At 53.6% G+C, this 15,783-nt stretch overlaps 1 protein-coding gene across 1 annotated transcript; it reads right to left on the reverse strand.

The window, feature by feature from the left end:
* Positions 1 to 9,298: 9,298 nt before the first annotated feature.
* On the reverse strand, positions 9,299 to 15,712 carry ATP6V0E2 (ATPase H+ transporting V0 subunit e2). Its single transcript, XM_072777075.1, has 4 exons — positions 15,503 to 15,712; positions 13,957 to 14,004; positions 11,639 to 11,753; positions 9,299 to 11,015 (listed from the first exon to the last, which is right to left on the reverse strand). The coding sequence occupies exons 1-3, from the start codon at positions 15,694 to 15,696 to the stop codon at positions 11,660 to 11,662; spliced, it is 336 nt and encodes a 111-aa protein (XP_072633176.1). The 5' UTR covers positions 15,697 to 15,712; the 3' UTR covers positions 9,299 to 11,015; positions 11,639 to 11,659.
* Between the last annotated feature and the right edge of the window lie 71 nt (positions 15,713 to 15,783).

A 15,783-nucleotide genomic window follows, 5' to 3' on the forward strand; every position in this document is an offset into this window, starting at 1 on the left:
GAAGGAGATGGAGCCCAGGGCCGTGCAACAGGAGTCGGGGGAATGTAGGTATCTGCAGTGTTGGAGGTGGGCTGGGGAAAGGAGGATCATGCTTGGGGACAGGAGATAAAGGGCTTGGCTCCACCTCTGATAAGAGAAGGGGTGCAGTGGGAAGAGATGTAAGGCTAACTATACAGGAAAGAAGAAGTGATGGGTGGGGGAAAAAAAGTAAGACGATTTATGCCCTGGAGCCTACAGATTCCCAAAGGGAAGCCACAGGTCTCCAGAAACAGCAACCTGCTGGCTGAGCCAAAGAGGGCAGGTGCCTCTGCACTTAGGTGGATGCTGGCGACCTGGAGCAGGGGCTTCCTTCCAAATACTCTCAGCAGCCCTCTTCCCATGTGCATGCCCAGAAGGAAAGGAGCCACTTTTCTTTCTTTTCTTTCTTTCTTTCTTTTCTTTCTTTCTTTCTTTCTTTCTTTCTTTCTTTCTTTCTTTCTTTCTTTCTTTCTTTCTTTCTTTCTTTCTTTCTTTCTTTCTTTCTTTCTTTTCTTTCTTTCTTTCTTTCTTTCTTTTTCTTTCTTTCTTTTCTTTCTTTCTTTCTTTCTTTCTTTTCTTTCTTTCTTTTCTTTCTTTCTTTCTTTCTTCCTTTTCTTTTTCTTTCTTTCTTTCTTTTCTTTCTTTCTTTCTTTCTTATTTATTTATTTATTTAGAGCCACTTTTCTATTGCTCTTCTGTCTGCCTCCCCCAGAGCCTTGTGCAGAGCTCAGCCCATCCAGTAACTACACCACACTCTTCTCAGAGTTTTCAGTGCCCAGTCCAACTGGCAGGCCCCCTCTTGTCTCAGTTCCTGCGTTTTCCACCCATCCCAGACCCCAGGAGACTTCAAAGCACTGGCTGGGCTCTCAAGTCCTAGGCTTCTCATCCCTTCACCCACTTACCTGTGAGGAGAGGAAAAGTAGGTAGGAAAAGAATGGGAGGAGAGGAACATGTGGAAGGAAGAGAGTAGGGCAAACTACTATGTATTTTTGGGTTTTGACCCACATGCAAGTTTGGCTACTTGCAACCCCTAGGGGAGATGTTTTCAGTAATTATTGTGCATCACTGGATTTCACATTATGCAAAAGTGACATAAAATGAGACCCGTTTTATTTATTTTTATTTTTTTTTAAGATTTTATTTGTTTACTCATGAGAGACACACAGAGAGGCAGAGACACAGGCAGTGGGAGAAGCAGATTTCATTCAGGGAACCCAACGCCGGACTCGGTCCCAGGACCCCAGGATCACTCCCTGGGCTGAAGGCAGGCACTAAACCGCTGAGCCAACCAGGGATCCCCTGAGACCCGTTTTAAAGCACACACTAGGAGGAACAACCCCTGGGTGGCTCAGCAGCTGAGTGTGTGCCTTTGGCTCGGGTCGTGACCCCGGGTTCCTGGGATTGAGTCCCGCATCACGCTCCCTGCAGGAAGCCTGCTTCTCCCTCTGCCCAGTCTCTGCCTCTCTCTCTCATGAGTAGATAAAAATAAAATATTTTTAAAAATAAAATAAAGCACAGACCAGGAGAACTCTTTGCTCTGCTCTATGAGGTTGCTTTCTATAGTGGATCGAGAGCATGAAGCCCACCGCCGGAGTACGTGGGCTGAAATCCTGGCTGCCACCCAACAGCTCCGATACTGCACTAGCGGGCCCCGGCCTTATCGCCAACACCGCAGGGATTAACAGCACCCACCGTCCTGGTCTTAAGTGAGCTAAAACTCGTCGAGTGTTCAACGGCAGTCCTTGGCACGGAGCGGTGCTGGACACGAACCACGGCTCCGTTCAGGCTGCCTCACCGCGCGTGCTCCAGGCGCCGGGCCCCGGGAAGCGGCAGCCAGCCAGGGAGGGACCCAGCCGGGCCGCCCGAGGGGCGGGGCGGGGCGGGGCGGGGCGGGACAGGCCGTCCCCGCGCCACCCCCCGCCCCCAGCCTCGGCGTCCAAGTCCGCGAAGTGGCACCGCAACGCCCCGTCCCCGGCTTACCTAGGCGCCCTGAGATCAGGCACGTGAAGCCGGGAGCGGCTCCTGCCGCAGCCCACAGCAGCACCGCGGCCAGCAGCCACCCCACCGGCCACCGCGCTTCCCGGCCCGCGGAGCCGGGGGAGGGGCTCGGCTTCCGGGACGCGCAAGGGCTACTTCCGGGAGCGCCCCGCGCCCACCCCTGCCTGCGGATGGTACGCTCCTCAGGCCAGCGGCAAGCCCCCAGTGCGCAGGCGCGGGCGGCCGAGAGCCGGGGCGAGGGGGTCGCGCGCCAGTCTCACGGGGCCTGGGACTCCGCCGTACTCGTCTGGCAGCCTCCGGTTAGCGGTCTTAGGCCCGCTCCACTAACCGGTCTCCGAGGTCCCTTCTGACCCGGGCTCCCTGCGCCCTGGGGATGTGTCCGAGCACGCCCCGCGTCTGGTGCGCACGCGCAGGCGGAAGGGCCGCGCCGACGGTAACGGCCCTCCCGTTGGGGTCCCCGGCCCGGCCCGGCAGGTTACCCCGGCGGGTCAGAGTGTCTCCCGGCACAGGTCCCCGCCGCCTGCTGACGCCGCGGAGGCGTCGCCCACGACCCAGGGGACATCCGCGCCCGCGTCCACAGGGCGCTCTACCATCTCCCGGAACGGAATTGTTCGGGGGGCCACGGAGCCCGCGTTCCTTGGGCTGAGCCCAGAAGGACGCATCCGCCGCCCCCCCCCCGCCCCCCGGGCCCATGTCTCGCAGGCTACGGAGTCGGACGGACAGACGGACCTAGCCTTGGGCCGTTCCACCTCTTCATCCTCCAGGGGTGGGCCCGGTTCTCCTCCTCTCCTTCCAGCGCCCCTGCGCTGGCCCCAAGCAAATCAACTCCAGTTTGGGCTAAAAGTAGGACCTCTGCCACAAGAGCACACACATCTTTACACTTTATCGAGTCCTTTTGTATCTTCTGATTCTCTCCATGCCTCAGAGCTGTGTGCCAGCACCATTGTTTTTATTTCTGGGGCTTTGCAAATCGTGACTTTATCATGCTTCCAAGTGTCTGGGAGAGTCCTTAGTACTCTGGGTTTTTCAGCAATTTCCTGGATATTTCCTGCCATGTTTATTTTTTTCCTGAGAATTTTAGAATACGCATATTCTTATGCTTTCATTTTTACTAGAATATTTTAGAATATTTAGAATATTTATATTTTACTAGATTAGTAACCCACCCCACCCCCCCACCCCGAAATCTTGAGTGTTTTCATTGACGTTGCATGTGTAAGTTACATCACGGACATTTGGCAGGAAACACAAAATACAGATACATAAACAGGCCCCAGGCATCTTTCGTGGCCCTAGATCCCCAGGTCATAATGTATATATCAAAGTGCTGAAAGTGCTTGCCGCTTCCTTTTCCACAAAGTGGATCAGTATGGTGTCTGAGATGGGAACAACAAAAAAAAAGGCAAAGGCAGCTGAGATCCTGGCAGAATAAAGAGTGGCATGGAACTAACGTATATAGAAACAATGGGAGGGCACCTGGGTGGCTCAGCCCCTTAAGCATCTGCCTTCCGCTCAGGTTGCCATCTCAGGGTCCGGGGATGGAGCCTCGCATTGGGCTCCGTGCTCAGCGGGGAGCCTGCTTCTCCCTCTCTTATCTCTCAAACCTTCTTGTTTATTTTTATTTTTTAAATATTTTATTTATTCATGAGAAACACAGAGAGGCAGAGATGCAGGCAGAGGGAGAAGCAGGCTCCATTCAGGGAGCCCAACATGGGACTGGATCCCAGGTCTCCAGGATCAGGCCCCGGGCTGAAGACGGCGCTAAACCACTGAGCCACCTGGGCTGCCCTCAAATCTTTTTTAAAAGCATGGTTAATACTCCCACTTGGGCAAGCTCCAGTGGCTCAGTGGTTTAGTGCCACCTTTGGTCCAGGGCCTGATCCTGGAAGTCCCATGTTGGGCTCCCTGCATGGAGCCTGCTCCTCCCTCTGCCTGTGTCACCGCCTCTCTCTCTCTCTCTTTCTCTCTCTGTCTCTTATGAATAAATAAATAAAATCTAAAAAAAAAAAAAAAGCCCCTACTAAAGAGCCAGGCACTTTATTCTCTTGCTTCATATTCACAATCTCTATGAGGCAGACACTATTATTATTACACCAACTGAACAATAAAACAGGATCATAAAGATTTAACTTTCACTCAACTAGCAGTTGGGATAGGAATTTGAACCCTGGTAGCCCAGTTCTTGATTGTGCGCACTCAACCTTGATGCTAAGCTGAGCAGCTCAGGCAAGGTGAGCAGCTTCTGGGAGGCTGAGCAGAAAGAGCGAGGAGGAAAATATACTTGCTGAATCAAATCCTGCAGACCAAGAATGCAGCTGTTGCACGTGGTATCAAAACCGATCAAAGTCATAGCGTCTGCAGTTACCTTTCCAGGTCCAGCGCTCCTGCTGTGGGAGCCACGGAATGGGCAGGTGAAGAGACTTACCACCCCAGTGTCTCCCAGGTCTTTGCCAGGGCTGACCTTGCCTGAAAAGGCTGACCTTTTCAGATGAAGGGACGAGCCTTGCTATCACAACCCTCAATCCTGAGGTTAGGGAGCCAAGGCGGTAGTTCCGAGAGTTTCTGGTAATATCCATTCCAACCATTCCACCTATGATTTTCAGGGAAGATGCTTGGCAGGGTGAGCTCAAGGTTCTAATGGGCTCAATGCAACACCAGAGCTCCCTGGCTCACTTGGCCTCCGATGAGCCACTAGCTTATTGCCGGACTGCATAGCACTGTGATTAGGGGTTCCTCAGATACCCAATAATCCCCTAAAGCTTGGGTGCTTCCTTCTCCCCATGGTGTTGTTTCCAGGTCAGGAGCTCCAGGTCCTACTGGGAAAGGCTCCCAGGGCACCGTGAGTGCCAGCTGCACTCAAGCTTTCCAACCCCTTTTGCAGGACTCGGATTGAAAAATTGATTAAAATGCATCAGTCACATGAGTGGCTGAGATTCTAGAATAGTGGTTCCCAACACAGTAGTGGGGAGGACTTCGCCCCCATTTCAAAATGGCTAGAGACATACATGGTTATCGACCAGGGGCTGGGAGAAGGGAGACATTGGCATTTGGTGGGCAGAGGTCAGGGGTTCTGCTAAACATTCCCAATGGAGGGCAGTGTCCTTGCCCCCAACAAAGAATTATCCAACCTGAACTATCAATAGGGCTGAAGTTGGGAAACCCTGTCTAGAGGGTTGTAGGTGGCACAAGAACCTTTGGGAGGCTTGTTTAAAATGCAAAATCTTGGGCAACCTGGTGGCTTAGCAGCTTGTTTATTTTTTTAAGATTTTATTTTTATTCATGAGAGACCCAGAGAGAGAGAGAGAGAGAGAGAAGAGGCAGAGACACAGGCAGAGGGAGAAGTAGGCTCCATGCAGGGAGCCCGATGTGGGACTTGATCCTGGGACTCCAGGATCACGCCCTGGGCCAAAGGCAGGTGCTAAACCACTGAGCAACCCAGGGATCCCCTGGCTCAGCAGTTAGGCCCGCTTTCAGCCCAGGGTGTGATCCTGGAGACCTGGGATTGAGTCCCACATCAGTCTCCCTGCATGGAGCCTGCTTCTCCCTCTGCCTGTGTTTCTGCCTGTGTCTCTGCCTCTATCTCTCTCATTCTGTGTCTCTCATGAAGAAATAAATAAAGTCTTAAAAAAAATAAAATGCAAAATCTTGGGCCACCTGGGTGGCTCAATGGGTTAAGTGTCTGCCTTCAGCTTAGGTCATGATCTCAGGGTCCTGGGATCAAGCCCCATGTCTACACTTCCCATTCAGCAGGGAGCTTGCTTCTCCCTCTGCCCTCCACCCCCACCCTGCTCTGCTTCCTCAATCTCGTGCTCTGTCAAATAAATAAAATCCTTAAAAAAAAATAACATAAAATGCAAAATCTCGAGTCCCAGCAGGCTTTGGAATGGGACCCAGGAATTGTCATTTTCAAGCATATCAGATAATTCTCAAATTAGGTGGACCGAATCCCATCCTGATCCCAAAACTCTGGTCCCTAGACCTGTGCAGGCCTAAGAACCACCCGTGGTGCATGCATATTACAAGCCTCGGATCCTCACTCCGTCCCTGCAGATTCTCTTGTACTGTACCTGGCCTGGTCCTAGCATGCTGTGGGTTCATATTGTTCTGAGTGATTCCTATGCAGGTTCATTGACACAGAAAGTGGTCTGAGTTACCCCGGACTTTGGTCACCTGCCTTCCCTTTTCCGCCATTACATGTGAAGGAAAACTGTGGTGGCTGTCAACTGACTTTGGTCTCGGAAACCTCCAGCTTTGTAAACAAAGGTCACTTCCTAGCACACAGGCATGGAGATGACAACCGCTCCTGCTGCATTTCACCTCTACTACTCATGTTCCTGTTGTTACCAACTATCCTATTTCTGTTCAAAGCAACTAAAACTCATCAAGGGTCTTACTTTAGGGTCTTCATTAAAGACGGTAACCCTGTGGCCTGCAGTAATAGTACACTTCTGTCTGTAACTCCTCTTCCCTCTTCCAAACCCGGGCTGATGGGTGTCCCTTCTGTAGGCCGCAATCTGCCAGATGTCTCAGGGGTGCTGAGGTGGGGAAGAGAGCCTGGAAGGCTGGCATCTGAGCAGCACCAAACTGGCGAGTTTCCTTAGCTCTTTGCCCTTTGGTTTTCCCAAGCACTGCTTGGCACCTAGCAACTGCTCAGTGAACATTAGCCATTGTCGTCCTCACATATCCTCGAAGGATTTCACCCAGACTGTGGTATCCTCTGCCGAACTGCCCCCCGCCCCTCCCCGACTAACAGCCATGTTCTAAGGCCTTGATCTCTAACAGCAGTTGGGAGGCCTCCCCAGTTGGGGCATAGACTGGTCCCTGGAAGTCTAGCACCTTGGTTGAAACACTACCCTCTGGTGGCCACCCTCTGTGTGTGCAGCTTAGCTCCTCTCAGCAGCTTTGGGTCTGCTCTCTGGGCTTGTGGGGTCCCAGGGTGGTTCTAGAAGCTGCTTCCCTTCCGCCTCTGCCACTGGGTATGGTGCAGTGCTCTCCTACTCTCTGCCACTGCCCATATGTAGGGATCTTTTGCTTAATGGAAGTTCTCCAAGCGTCTCTGTCTGAGGCTGACATTTATTGGTGGGCCTCCCATGTGGTGGGCCCGAGATCCTTGAAAATAACTACACAACAACTGATCTCAGCACCTAATGCTTCAATCCAGACTCCACCCCAAGAGACTCACTCGACCCACCTAGCATGGCTTCAGATAGCCTATGGCTGGGGCCTTGGGATAGCCTGGGCCCATTGAGTTCTTGTCTGAAAAGGCTCTAGGCTGTCAGGAGAATTTAGTGTCGGTTCTAGACAATGCCTGACCACAGACCCCTGGCCTTCTGCCCCTGCTCTAGGCCATGCCCAACCAGACTCCTGACCTTCTGCCCTCCGCCCTCTTAGCACATTTACTAAGATTACCATCACGACTCTTTCGTCTGTCCCTTTGAGACATATATGTGTGTATCTCCTGCAATCCTGTCACGTTTTCCTCAAGGACCTGAGCCCCATTCCTCTGAAATGAAATCAGGACGGATCAGGCCTCTGTCCCAGGCTCTGTGGGAGACACCGCTGGCCTAGTGGCACTTCCCGACCAACCCTTTGTGATTTCTCACTTTCCTGATCCTACCTGAGCCCCTGCTTCCCCCCTTCCCTCATCTCCCTTTAAACTGCCCCTCACCTTGGCACGGACGGCACAGAGCACAGATTTCCCTTGCTGACCGTAGTTACAGAATAAAACTCGCTCTCACTGATGGCCAGCTGTGCTTGCTTGACAAATCCTGCCCACCTCACCAAGCACGTGGGCCTCATTTGGGGAGGGCTCCGAATGCCCATGCTCCCGGCTGCTGTCCTCCCAGGATGGCTGTGCGGGCAGGAAGGAAGGAGGAGGGGAGAGTCACTGGGCTGGGGAAGGGGCTGCTGGTCCTGAGCAGCTCAGAGGTGGCCTGGAGAGCAGGGGATGCCTCCCCAGAACACCTTGACCCAGACAGAAGGACAGACAAAAGTCCTGGGAGAGTCTGGGAGGAGCTGCAGCCGAGACGAGCTCCAACACCAAAAAAACTAAGAAGCCAGGGAAGGGAGACAGAGCGGGGAAACCAACCATGTTGCCCCCCACCCTCCTCGGCCCAGGCCAATGATCCTCAGCATCCCAGACCTGAGGCCCTGAGTGGGGGCAGCTGGGGAGCAGGGGGTCCTGGGGGCTGGCCTAACTTAGGTTATAGCCATAGGGACAGAGATGCCACGCAGCCTTACGGGGTCCGTCCCCAGGCCCGGGGCCCCACCCGCAGGGACCCAGGAAAAGCAGCCCAAGGAGTTCCCCTCCTAGAATTGTTCCCTTGACCTCTCTAGGTCTTTCAGAGGGTCCTGCTGTCACTTGTCTTTCTCCTCTCCCCCTTGACTTCTTGGGAGGGGTCCTCTGGCACCCTGGACTTTTCCTCCCCTTGGATTGCTTCCAGGAACTCTGTGATAGTCACAGGTACCCAGCTCCCCTCCCGCCTCCTTGAGAACTTCTTGTACCTTTATCTGCCTACTCTGCGATCACTGACGTTCCTGAAGGTTCTTTCTCAGCCTCGTCTCACACTGCACTCCACCCCATGGCCTCTGGGACCATCCATTATTTCATGCTGAAGACCAACTGAATCCTCAAACCCCTTCTCTAACCACTCGCTGGACATCTCCACATGGATGTCCCAGATGCACCTGATTCGCCAGGAAACAATGGAAACCACAGGCCACCATTCCCACTCTGAAACCTGCTTGTCTGCGGCTCCTCACTGAGCCTAGCCAGCTACCAGTACCGGGACCTCCTTACCTAGTGCTCACCACCCAACCTCCCGCCCAGAACTGTCTGGATCCATCCCGCCCACCCCCACCCCACAGCTGACAGGCTGGGCACCTTCAACTCTCACCAGACCTTCCACCTGCCCACTCGCCTTTGTCCTCACCACCACTTATCTGGGGCCATATCTACAGGCTCCTGTCCCTGACACACCCTATTGAAATCATCCTAGGAATCAAATTGGGCCATGTCGCCCCCAGCCTTAAAACCCTTTTGTGGCTTTGCTCTGCCCTTTGGAGCAATCCAAGCTCCTCAGCCAGGGTACAGGCCCTCAGTGGTTGGTCCCTCATTTCTCCCAGTGCCTCTCCCACCCCCAAACCTCTTACATTTCCACCCATGAACTGCACTCCCCGGCCCTGGGGTGCCAGCCCCCTGCAGGAGGCTGATCATTGCCCAGGAGACAGGGAGCAGGCAGCTGGTGCCCTCGGGTATTTGGGAACAAGACAGGACACGCTCTGGAGATTTGGGGGGCCTGCTTTATTGCTCAGCCTCAGGAGCTGTGCGCTCTGTATCTGGGGCACAGATGAGTGGTGGTCAGAGTTCCACTTCGATAATCCAGTGTCTTTCTTCTCCCGCCAGGACTGCTTCTGGGCAGAACCCGGAACAGCCAGACTTTCTCCTTCAGGTCTCAGGAAGATGTAGTTTTCAGAGTCCATGATGCAGAGCTGTAGCTCCAAGCAGCTGCCAGTCCCCCCTTCTGCGCCCCCAATCCACCCACGGAGTACATGGGAATTGGGTGGGTAGGGGAGTGGCAGCCAGCAGACTGGGCCTCAGCCAGGATGTTGCCACCACTCACTGGCCACTAGACGTGGACTGGGTTTGCAATACAACCCACACTCAATGCTCCCCGCTCCAGGAGGGCCAGAGGTCAGGATAGGAAGGGAGCTGGAAAGGGGGGTGAGGTGGGATGTCAAAGGGAGGCCCCAGTGGAGCTCTGAGCCACAGGCCGAGCCCAGAACGAAGAAATCTATGTGACACCTATCACATTTGATCACTGTTCCAAAGATAATGCCCACTAAATGGAATGTTAATCAAATAAATACACTCAATAAATATTCAAGATTGGTGTCCTCCCCCAGGGAGGTGATGTAGCAGAGCAGGGGTGGGCGAGTGCCTGAGGTCTCAGCCTCAACTCTCCTGGGAGGAGCAAGGGCACGGGCGGGGGTCCTGGCTTCCCTGTAGTCTGATGCCTGCATATTCTGTCTTCCAGGTGTCCTCACTCTGGGCAGACAAGTCTGGTGCTGGCCTCAGGGGCCAGGATGGGCCCACTGGGCCCTGGTGGTGCCCAAACCACTCCCACTCCCAGGAGGGTCTCTCTCCTCCTCCCTAACTCCAGGTGACCTAGCTGCTGCTATTGGGAGGTGGGGGGTCTGAAATCCACCCCACTGCAGTCAAAGGAGGGAATCCAGGTCTGGGGTAGTGCTCAGACTGAGCTTCCACCCAAGCTGTGGGAGCTTATCCACAGAGGAGGGGCCAAGACGGGGGAGGAAGGTGAATAGGTTATGCTGAGGGACAGCTTTCTGAGGAAGCCCAGTTAAGTGACTTTATGACTACAAAGAATCCTAAACATATCAGTTTCAATCCTGATACAAGTTAGTGTGTTGCTTTTTATGTGTGAATGTTTTTCCATTACTTCAACTTTTTCCTAAGTTTCATATCTATGTGTGTCTGAAAATTAAAGAATCCCAGGAAAGGCCTTTGTGACGCCCTGATCGGGCCTCTCCACCTCACAGGGGAGGAGGCCCACGGAGGCAGAGATGCTTCCCAGAGTGCACAGCAGGACAGTGGTAGAGCTGACTCCCCACCCAGGGCCCCCTCCCTGGTCCAGCCCGCCCCAGGCTTGGAGCATCCCGGGTTGAACACCCCTTCTCCAGAGGACATGCGGCCTTTCTGGGGCTGCCTCAATTGTAAAAGCCCAGCCCCACTCTTGTCAGCTCCTGGCTGGGATCTGCTTGGGAGGGGCAGGGGGCAGTCTGAGGGCTGGATATCTTCTGCTCCAGCCTGACTTAGCTTGGGGCTTCCCAAGGCCCAGACGGGATGGAGAAGGCATAGCTCCTGGAACCAGGCAGATCCTGGGGGAGGAAGCAGGGAGGGACCCAATACAGCTGTGAGGGTGGGGACAAAGGGGTCATCAGGGACAGTATAGCCAAAGTCATCCAGAGAGATGGGGGACCTGAAAAGCACATTACATGAAGGGGTCACCTCCTTGCTGTGGAGAGCCCCCCCACCCCTTCCCATACCCTCCCTGCAGAACCTCCTTGTCCCTATCTCTGCCCTGGCCACCCAGCTTACTTTAACTGTCCCTCTATCCAGTTAGTATCTCATGGCCCCTGTGCCTCCAAACTGCCCTCACTCAGAAGAGATTCTGCATCTCCGGCCACCTCCTCTGCAGCCTGCAAACCTACAACCTTGGCTCAGCCTGACAGGTTTCCCCGAGGACCCTGGTCTTCCCTCAATCCAAAACCAGGCAGGAAGAATATAGGTGCTCTGCAACCTTTTTTTTGCCAAATAAATGAGTGCCTGAATCTAAACACGAACGCTTAGGGTATGTGGGTGGCTCAGTCAGTTAACATCTGCCTTCAGCTCAGGTCATGATCTCAGGGTCCTGGGATTGAGCCCTGCATCAGGCTCCCAGCTTGGCGGGGAGGCTGCTTCTCCTTCGCCCCCCACCCCCAGCTTGTGCTCTCTCCCTCTCAAATAAATTAAACAAATAAACAAACAAACATGACTGCCTTGCCCGTTCTCTTCCTACACATCAGGCCCCTTTCCCACCCACAGGGTCTGGGCCCTCCGTACCTGGGGCCAAAGTGGCAGTGGTCACTCCCACAGGAAGCGCACGTACCAGATGGTCTCATTTTTCAGCTGCGGCCCAAAAAGGGGGTTCAGCTGAGCCAGGATAGTGATGAGCCAGCTGCCAGGGACAGCACAGTGAGGGTAAGCCAGGACACAGAAGGAACCCCACCCTCTGCACCCTGCACAGCGTCTGGTCACGTGCTCAACCCAGGAGATATAGGGTCTGTGTTTCGGACCCTATAGCCACCTACACTCCAGCGAGCATGTGAGCTCGGCCTGGGGTTTGTGGGAATGGGCTTAAGTTTGGCTTGATTCCATGTTTTGTAGATTTATAAGGTCCACGTTGGGGCTGGACTCTGGGGTAAGAGAAGTAAGACAGCCTACAGGGGCACGCTGAAAGTGACTCCCAGCTGTGCCCCAGTACATCTCTGGTCTGGGCCCCCCAGCCTGCACCTGGGAGCAGGACAGGGCAGGTCTGATGGGAAGCATGTCAGAATCACCTACTTTTAGGAGCAAGATGAAGGAACCACCTCCTATGAAGGGCTAACAACCAGAGAGCCCCACTCTGAGGCCTGCTGGAGACAGGAGAGGAGCTGTGCTTCAGGCCAGTGACCTTTCTGGGCAGGCTGCACATCTCGGGGTGGAGGGACGGGGCCCCACAGTCATGACTGTGTGCCCACAGTAGCTCTACTCTAGAGCTCTAGAGGCACATTCACGACTTCATATGCCTGAAATAGGTGCCAATGGTGCTCTATCTGGATTTGCAGGAAGGGTCCAGCTGTTTCACCTGAGTGCCCCCACACAGTCTGTCACGTGGCTGACGCCCAGTAAGCTGTCAGAAATCACAGCCTGCTTATCATCAGCATTATTCCCGAGCGGATGTTTCATAAACGTTTAATTTCTAGGCCTAGCATGTTCCTTCGCTGCCCCACCTTTCAGGCTGTGTGTACCTGCTCTGCAGGCAGTCTCCTCTTTCCCATGTGTCCATTTGGTGTTTTTAATTACCCAACACCCTATGCAGATGCCTGTTCCCAGCCGCCACCCTCTCCGTCCTGGTCTCTGAGCCAGTGAACCCCAACCCCTCTGAGGCCCTCCCCAGCACCGATGAGGACATTCTGCTAACCTTAGGGACGCTCTGTCTGGGGAGAATTCTGAAAAACTGTACACTTCCATATATGTAAGCTGCCGTCTAAGAGTCATCATTATTTTTAAGAAGTTTTATTTTTGGTTGTTAATAGGAGGTAGGAAATATTTAACATTAGATAAAGTGGAGAATTGGCTAACAGGAATAAATAGTTCATGATCTAATTAGATAAAACAGGTTTTAACTATAAAACACACCCCAAATCTGAAAGCACTCACATACATTTTTTTTTTAGATGTGGGCCTTTTTCTACGTATTTTGAAAAATCTGGCAGTCTTGAAAAGTATTCCAGTTTCTTTTATTTCTTAACTTTTTAAAGTTACTTTTATTAATCAATTTGCTATTCCAGTTACTTTTAAAACCATCTGTTACCTTTTAACGAATCAGTAGTTCATCACTATTACCTGCCCTATTTTGATTGTTCTGAATTCAGAACAGCCCAACTATGCCAAGCATAACTCATAAAAATAGTGTGGGACCCAGGATGGTGGGAAGCCATACAGGCTTCCCAGGGCTTGAGGGAGAGGCTTCTCTCAAAACCAGAACTTGGACTTATTCCCTGGTTTGGCAGGTAGGATGATTTAAACATGGAGTAAGGTGACATGAAAGGACTGGGGGTAAAAGGAGGAGGTACTACCATGAATGGCACTTTTAGGAAGAGAACATCTGGACATTGAGGACCTGGATGTTGATTCCCTAACCCTGTCCAGGTCTTGAATCCCTTGGGACTATTCTATATCCCCAGGGCCCTCCTCCTAAGTGTGAAGACTCCCACCCATCTGGTATTTCAAAACTGGCCATATCACAACCACCCAGGAGCATGTATTAAAAATATGAACTCCTACGTGCAGACCTTGAAAACTGTGATTTAGTGGGTCTAGGGTGTGGCCCTGAAAGCTGTGTTTACAATCCCTCCAGGAGATCCTGATGCCCAGCCTGACCTGGCCTACTACATTCACTTCACTGCAGCCTCTGGACGAGACCAAGCCTGTTCAGGTGACACATTTGGAACCAGACCCCAGAGTCCATGATTTCCAGCCCATCGCTCTCTGCCATCTCAAACCACCTTATTTCCTAGACTTTCTAGACTTAGCCTTTCAAAAGTGGAATCTGTCACCACCAGGACAGAGGGAAGAACAGGGCTCAGGAGAGGAGGGAGTTGGGGAGCAGTACTTACAAGAGGTAACAGCAGACCGCGGTGGCCACCAGCATGGTGATGATCACTCTGCAATGTAAGAGGTTGTCAGGTCAGGATGGGCAGAACCAGCACCCTCTGAAGGCCTGGCCAGGGCCCAAGAAAGAGCTCCTGGTGTTGGCCCCTTACCTGTTGTCTTTCCTGATGCCACCTGAACACAGGAGGCGGAGTTCTATTCAGGGTGAAGATTATAAGATGGAAGATAAAAACTGTTAAGTGTCACCTCGGGGGAAACCCACCCTGCCTCATCCAAGTCGTGTTATGAACTCCCTTCATCTCCCTTCTCCAAAACCCACTTTTTCCACCTTAACACAGCAAGCCACCGCTTTCTAAGAGTGGTCTCTGGAATGTCAACTTCATTGGGTAAGGGGATGGAAAACAGAAGCTGGCAAGAAGCAAGGAGACCAGGAACCATTTCTGAGGCAGCAGGGAGAACATCCCAGGTGGCTCAGCAGTTTGGCGCCTGCCTTTAGCCCTGGGCCTGATCCTGGAGTCTCGGGATTGAGTCCCGCGTGGGGCTCCCTGCATGGAGCCTGCTTCTCCCTCTGCCTGTGTCTCTGCCTGTCTCTCTCTGTGTGTCTCTCATGAGTAAATAAATAAATAAATCTTAAAAAAAAAAAAAAAAAAGGGAGTAGGGAATACCTGTGTCCACACAAGGAGACTTGGAGACAGAAGCTTAAAATGCAGCAGAAAAGACTTCAGTTAGAAGTCACCGAGGTTTGCGGAAGAGGTGAGACACTAAAATGGTTCACAAAGATCCACCCAGCAGATCTTGAAGAACAGAGACAGTGCCCGCACACGTCCAAGCAGCCTCCCACCAAAGCTCAACCTAATCCAAACCAGGCCCCAGGACCCCTGGTCTAAAGCACCTGAAGTCAGTGCCAGAGAAATTACACTTGACCCGCTCCTTCCACATTACTGAGCCTGTGGGCTAGTGCTGTGCTGGACACTGGGGTCCACTGTGGTGAAGAAGACAATCCTCCACCTAGGGGAACTTGTAATCAAGAGGAGAGGGCACTTCGTAACTGAGATTAATATGATGCAGACGCTGCTAAATGATGTGACAGGTACAGAAATCTGCTAGGGGCCCTTTAAAAAACAATAATACCAGCGGAAAATGATTCAATGCATAATATGTGCCATGCGTTTCCAAGCATTAAGTGGGGTAACCCTGAGGGCAGCCTTAAAGGGCAGGTACCACCATCATCCACATTCTTCCCGTGGAGAGAGCGAGCTTGAGGGGGTAACATTCGCTAAAGGTCACTGCCTGTGAGGGGTGGACAAGCCTCATTAGTGGCCGGCCTTGGCCTCGAGCTTCTCTGGCCGGAGAGGGGGAGGGCCCTTCACTGCCTCCCGTGTCAGTCGGCTCCCCACCTTTCTGAAGCACCGCCGGCTCCGCCCTCGGGCCCCGACCGCCTGCCTGTCCCGAGCTGAACGCGGTCCGGGCGGGCCTGGGCCCAGTGCTCGCTGCGCCGGCCGCCGCCGGGGAGGGGTCCGCAGGGCGGCCGGGCCCGCGCGCCATCCTTACCCGCGGTTCGGTCCTTTCGGCACGAACCAGGGCCCGGCGATGCCGATGAGGCCCCAGAACGTGGTGAAGATGATGACCGGGAGGGCGAAGGAGTGCGCCGTCATGGCCGGGCGCGGGACACCCAGGCCGGGTGCAGGGCCGAACCGCCGGGGCTCCGGAGCGCAGGTCCCCGCCGGGCAGTGGGCGCCGAGCATGCGCAGCAGGATCGGGCCGCCCGGGGGAGCGCGCGCCGTCGCCCCGCGCAGGCGCGAGCGCGTCAGCCGGAGGGGGCGGGCTTTTCG

Source organism: Canis lupus, chromosome 15 (assembly GCF_048164855.1).
Source record: "Canis lupus baileyi chromosome 15, mCanLup2.hap1, whole genome shotgun sequence".
In the NCBI taxonomy this organism is placed as follows: domain Eukaryota; kingdom Metazoa; phylum Chordata; class Mammalia; order Carnivora; family Canidae; genus Canis; species Canis lupus.

Bases quoted from the DNA above. Each gene is read 5' to 3' on its own strand.
- ATP6V0E2 (XM_072777075.1), bottom strand. From the start codon at position 15,696: ATGCTCGGCGCCCACTGCCCGGCGGGGACCTGCGCTCCGGAGCCCCGG. The intron at 14,005-15,502 runs GTAAGGATGGCG...CTTACATTGCAG, and splicing joins CCGAAAGGACCGAACCGCGG to AGTGATCATCACCATGCTGG. The intron at 11,754-13,956 runs GTAAGTACTGCT...TGTCCCTGGCAG, and splicing joins GCGGTCTGCTGTTACCTCTT to CTGGCTCATCACTATCCTGG.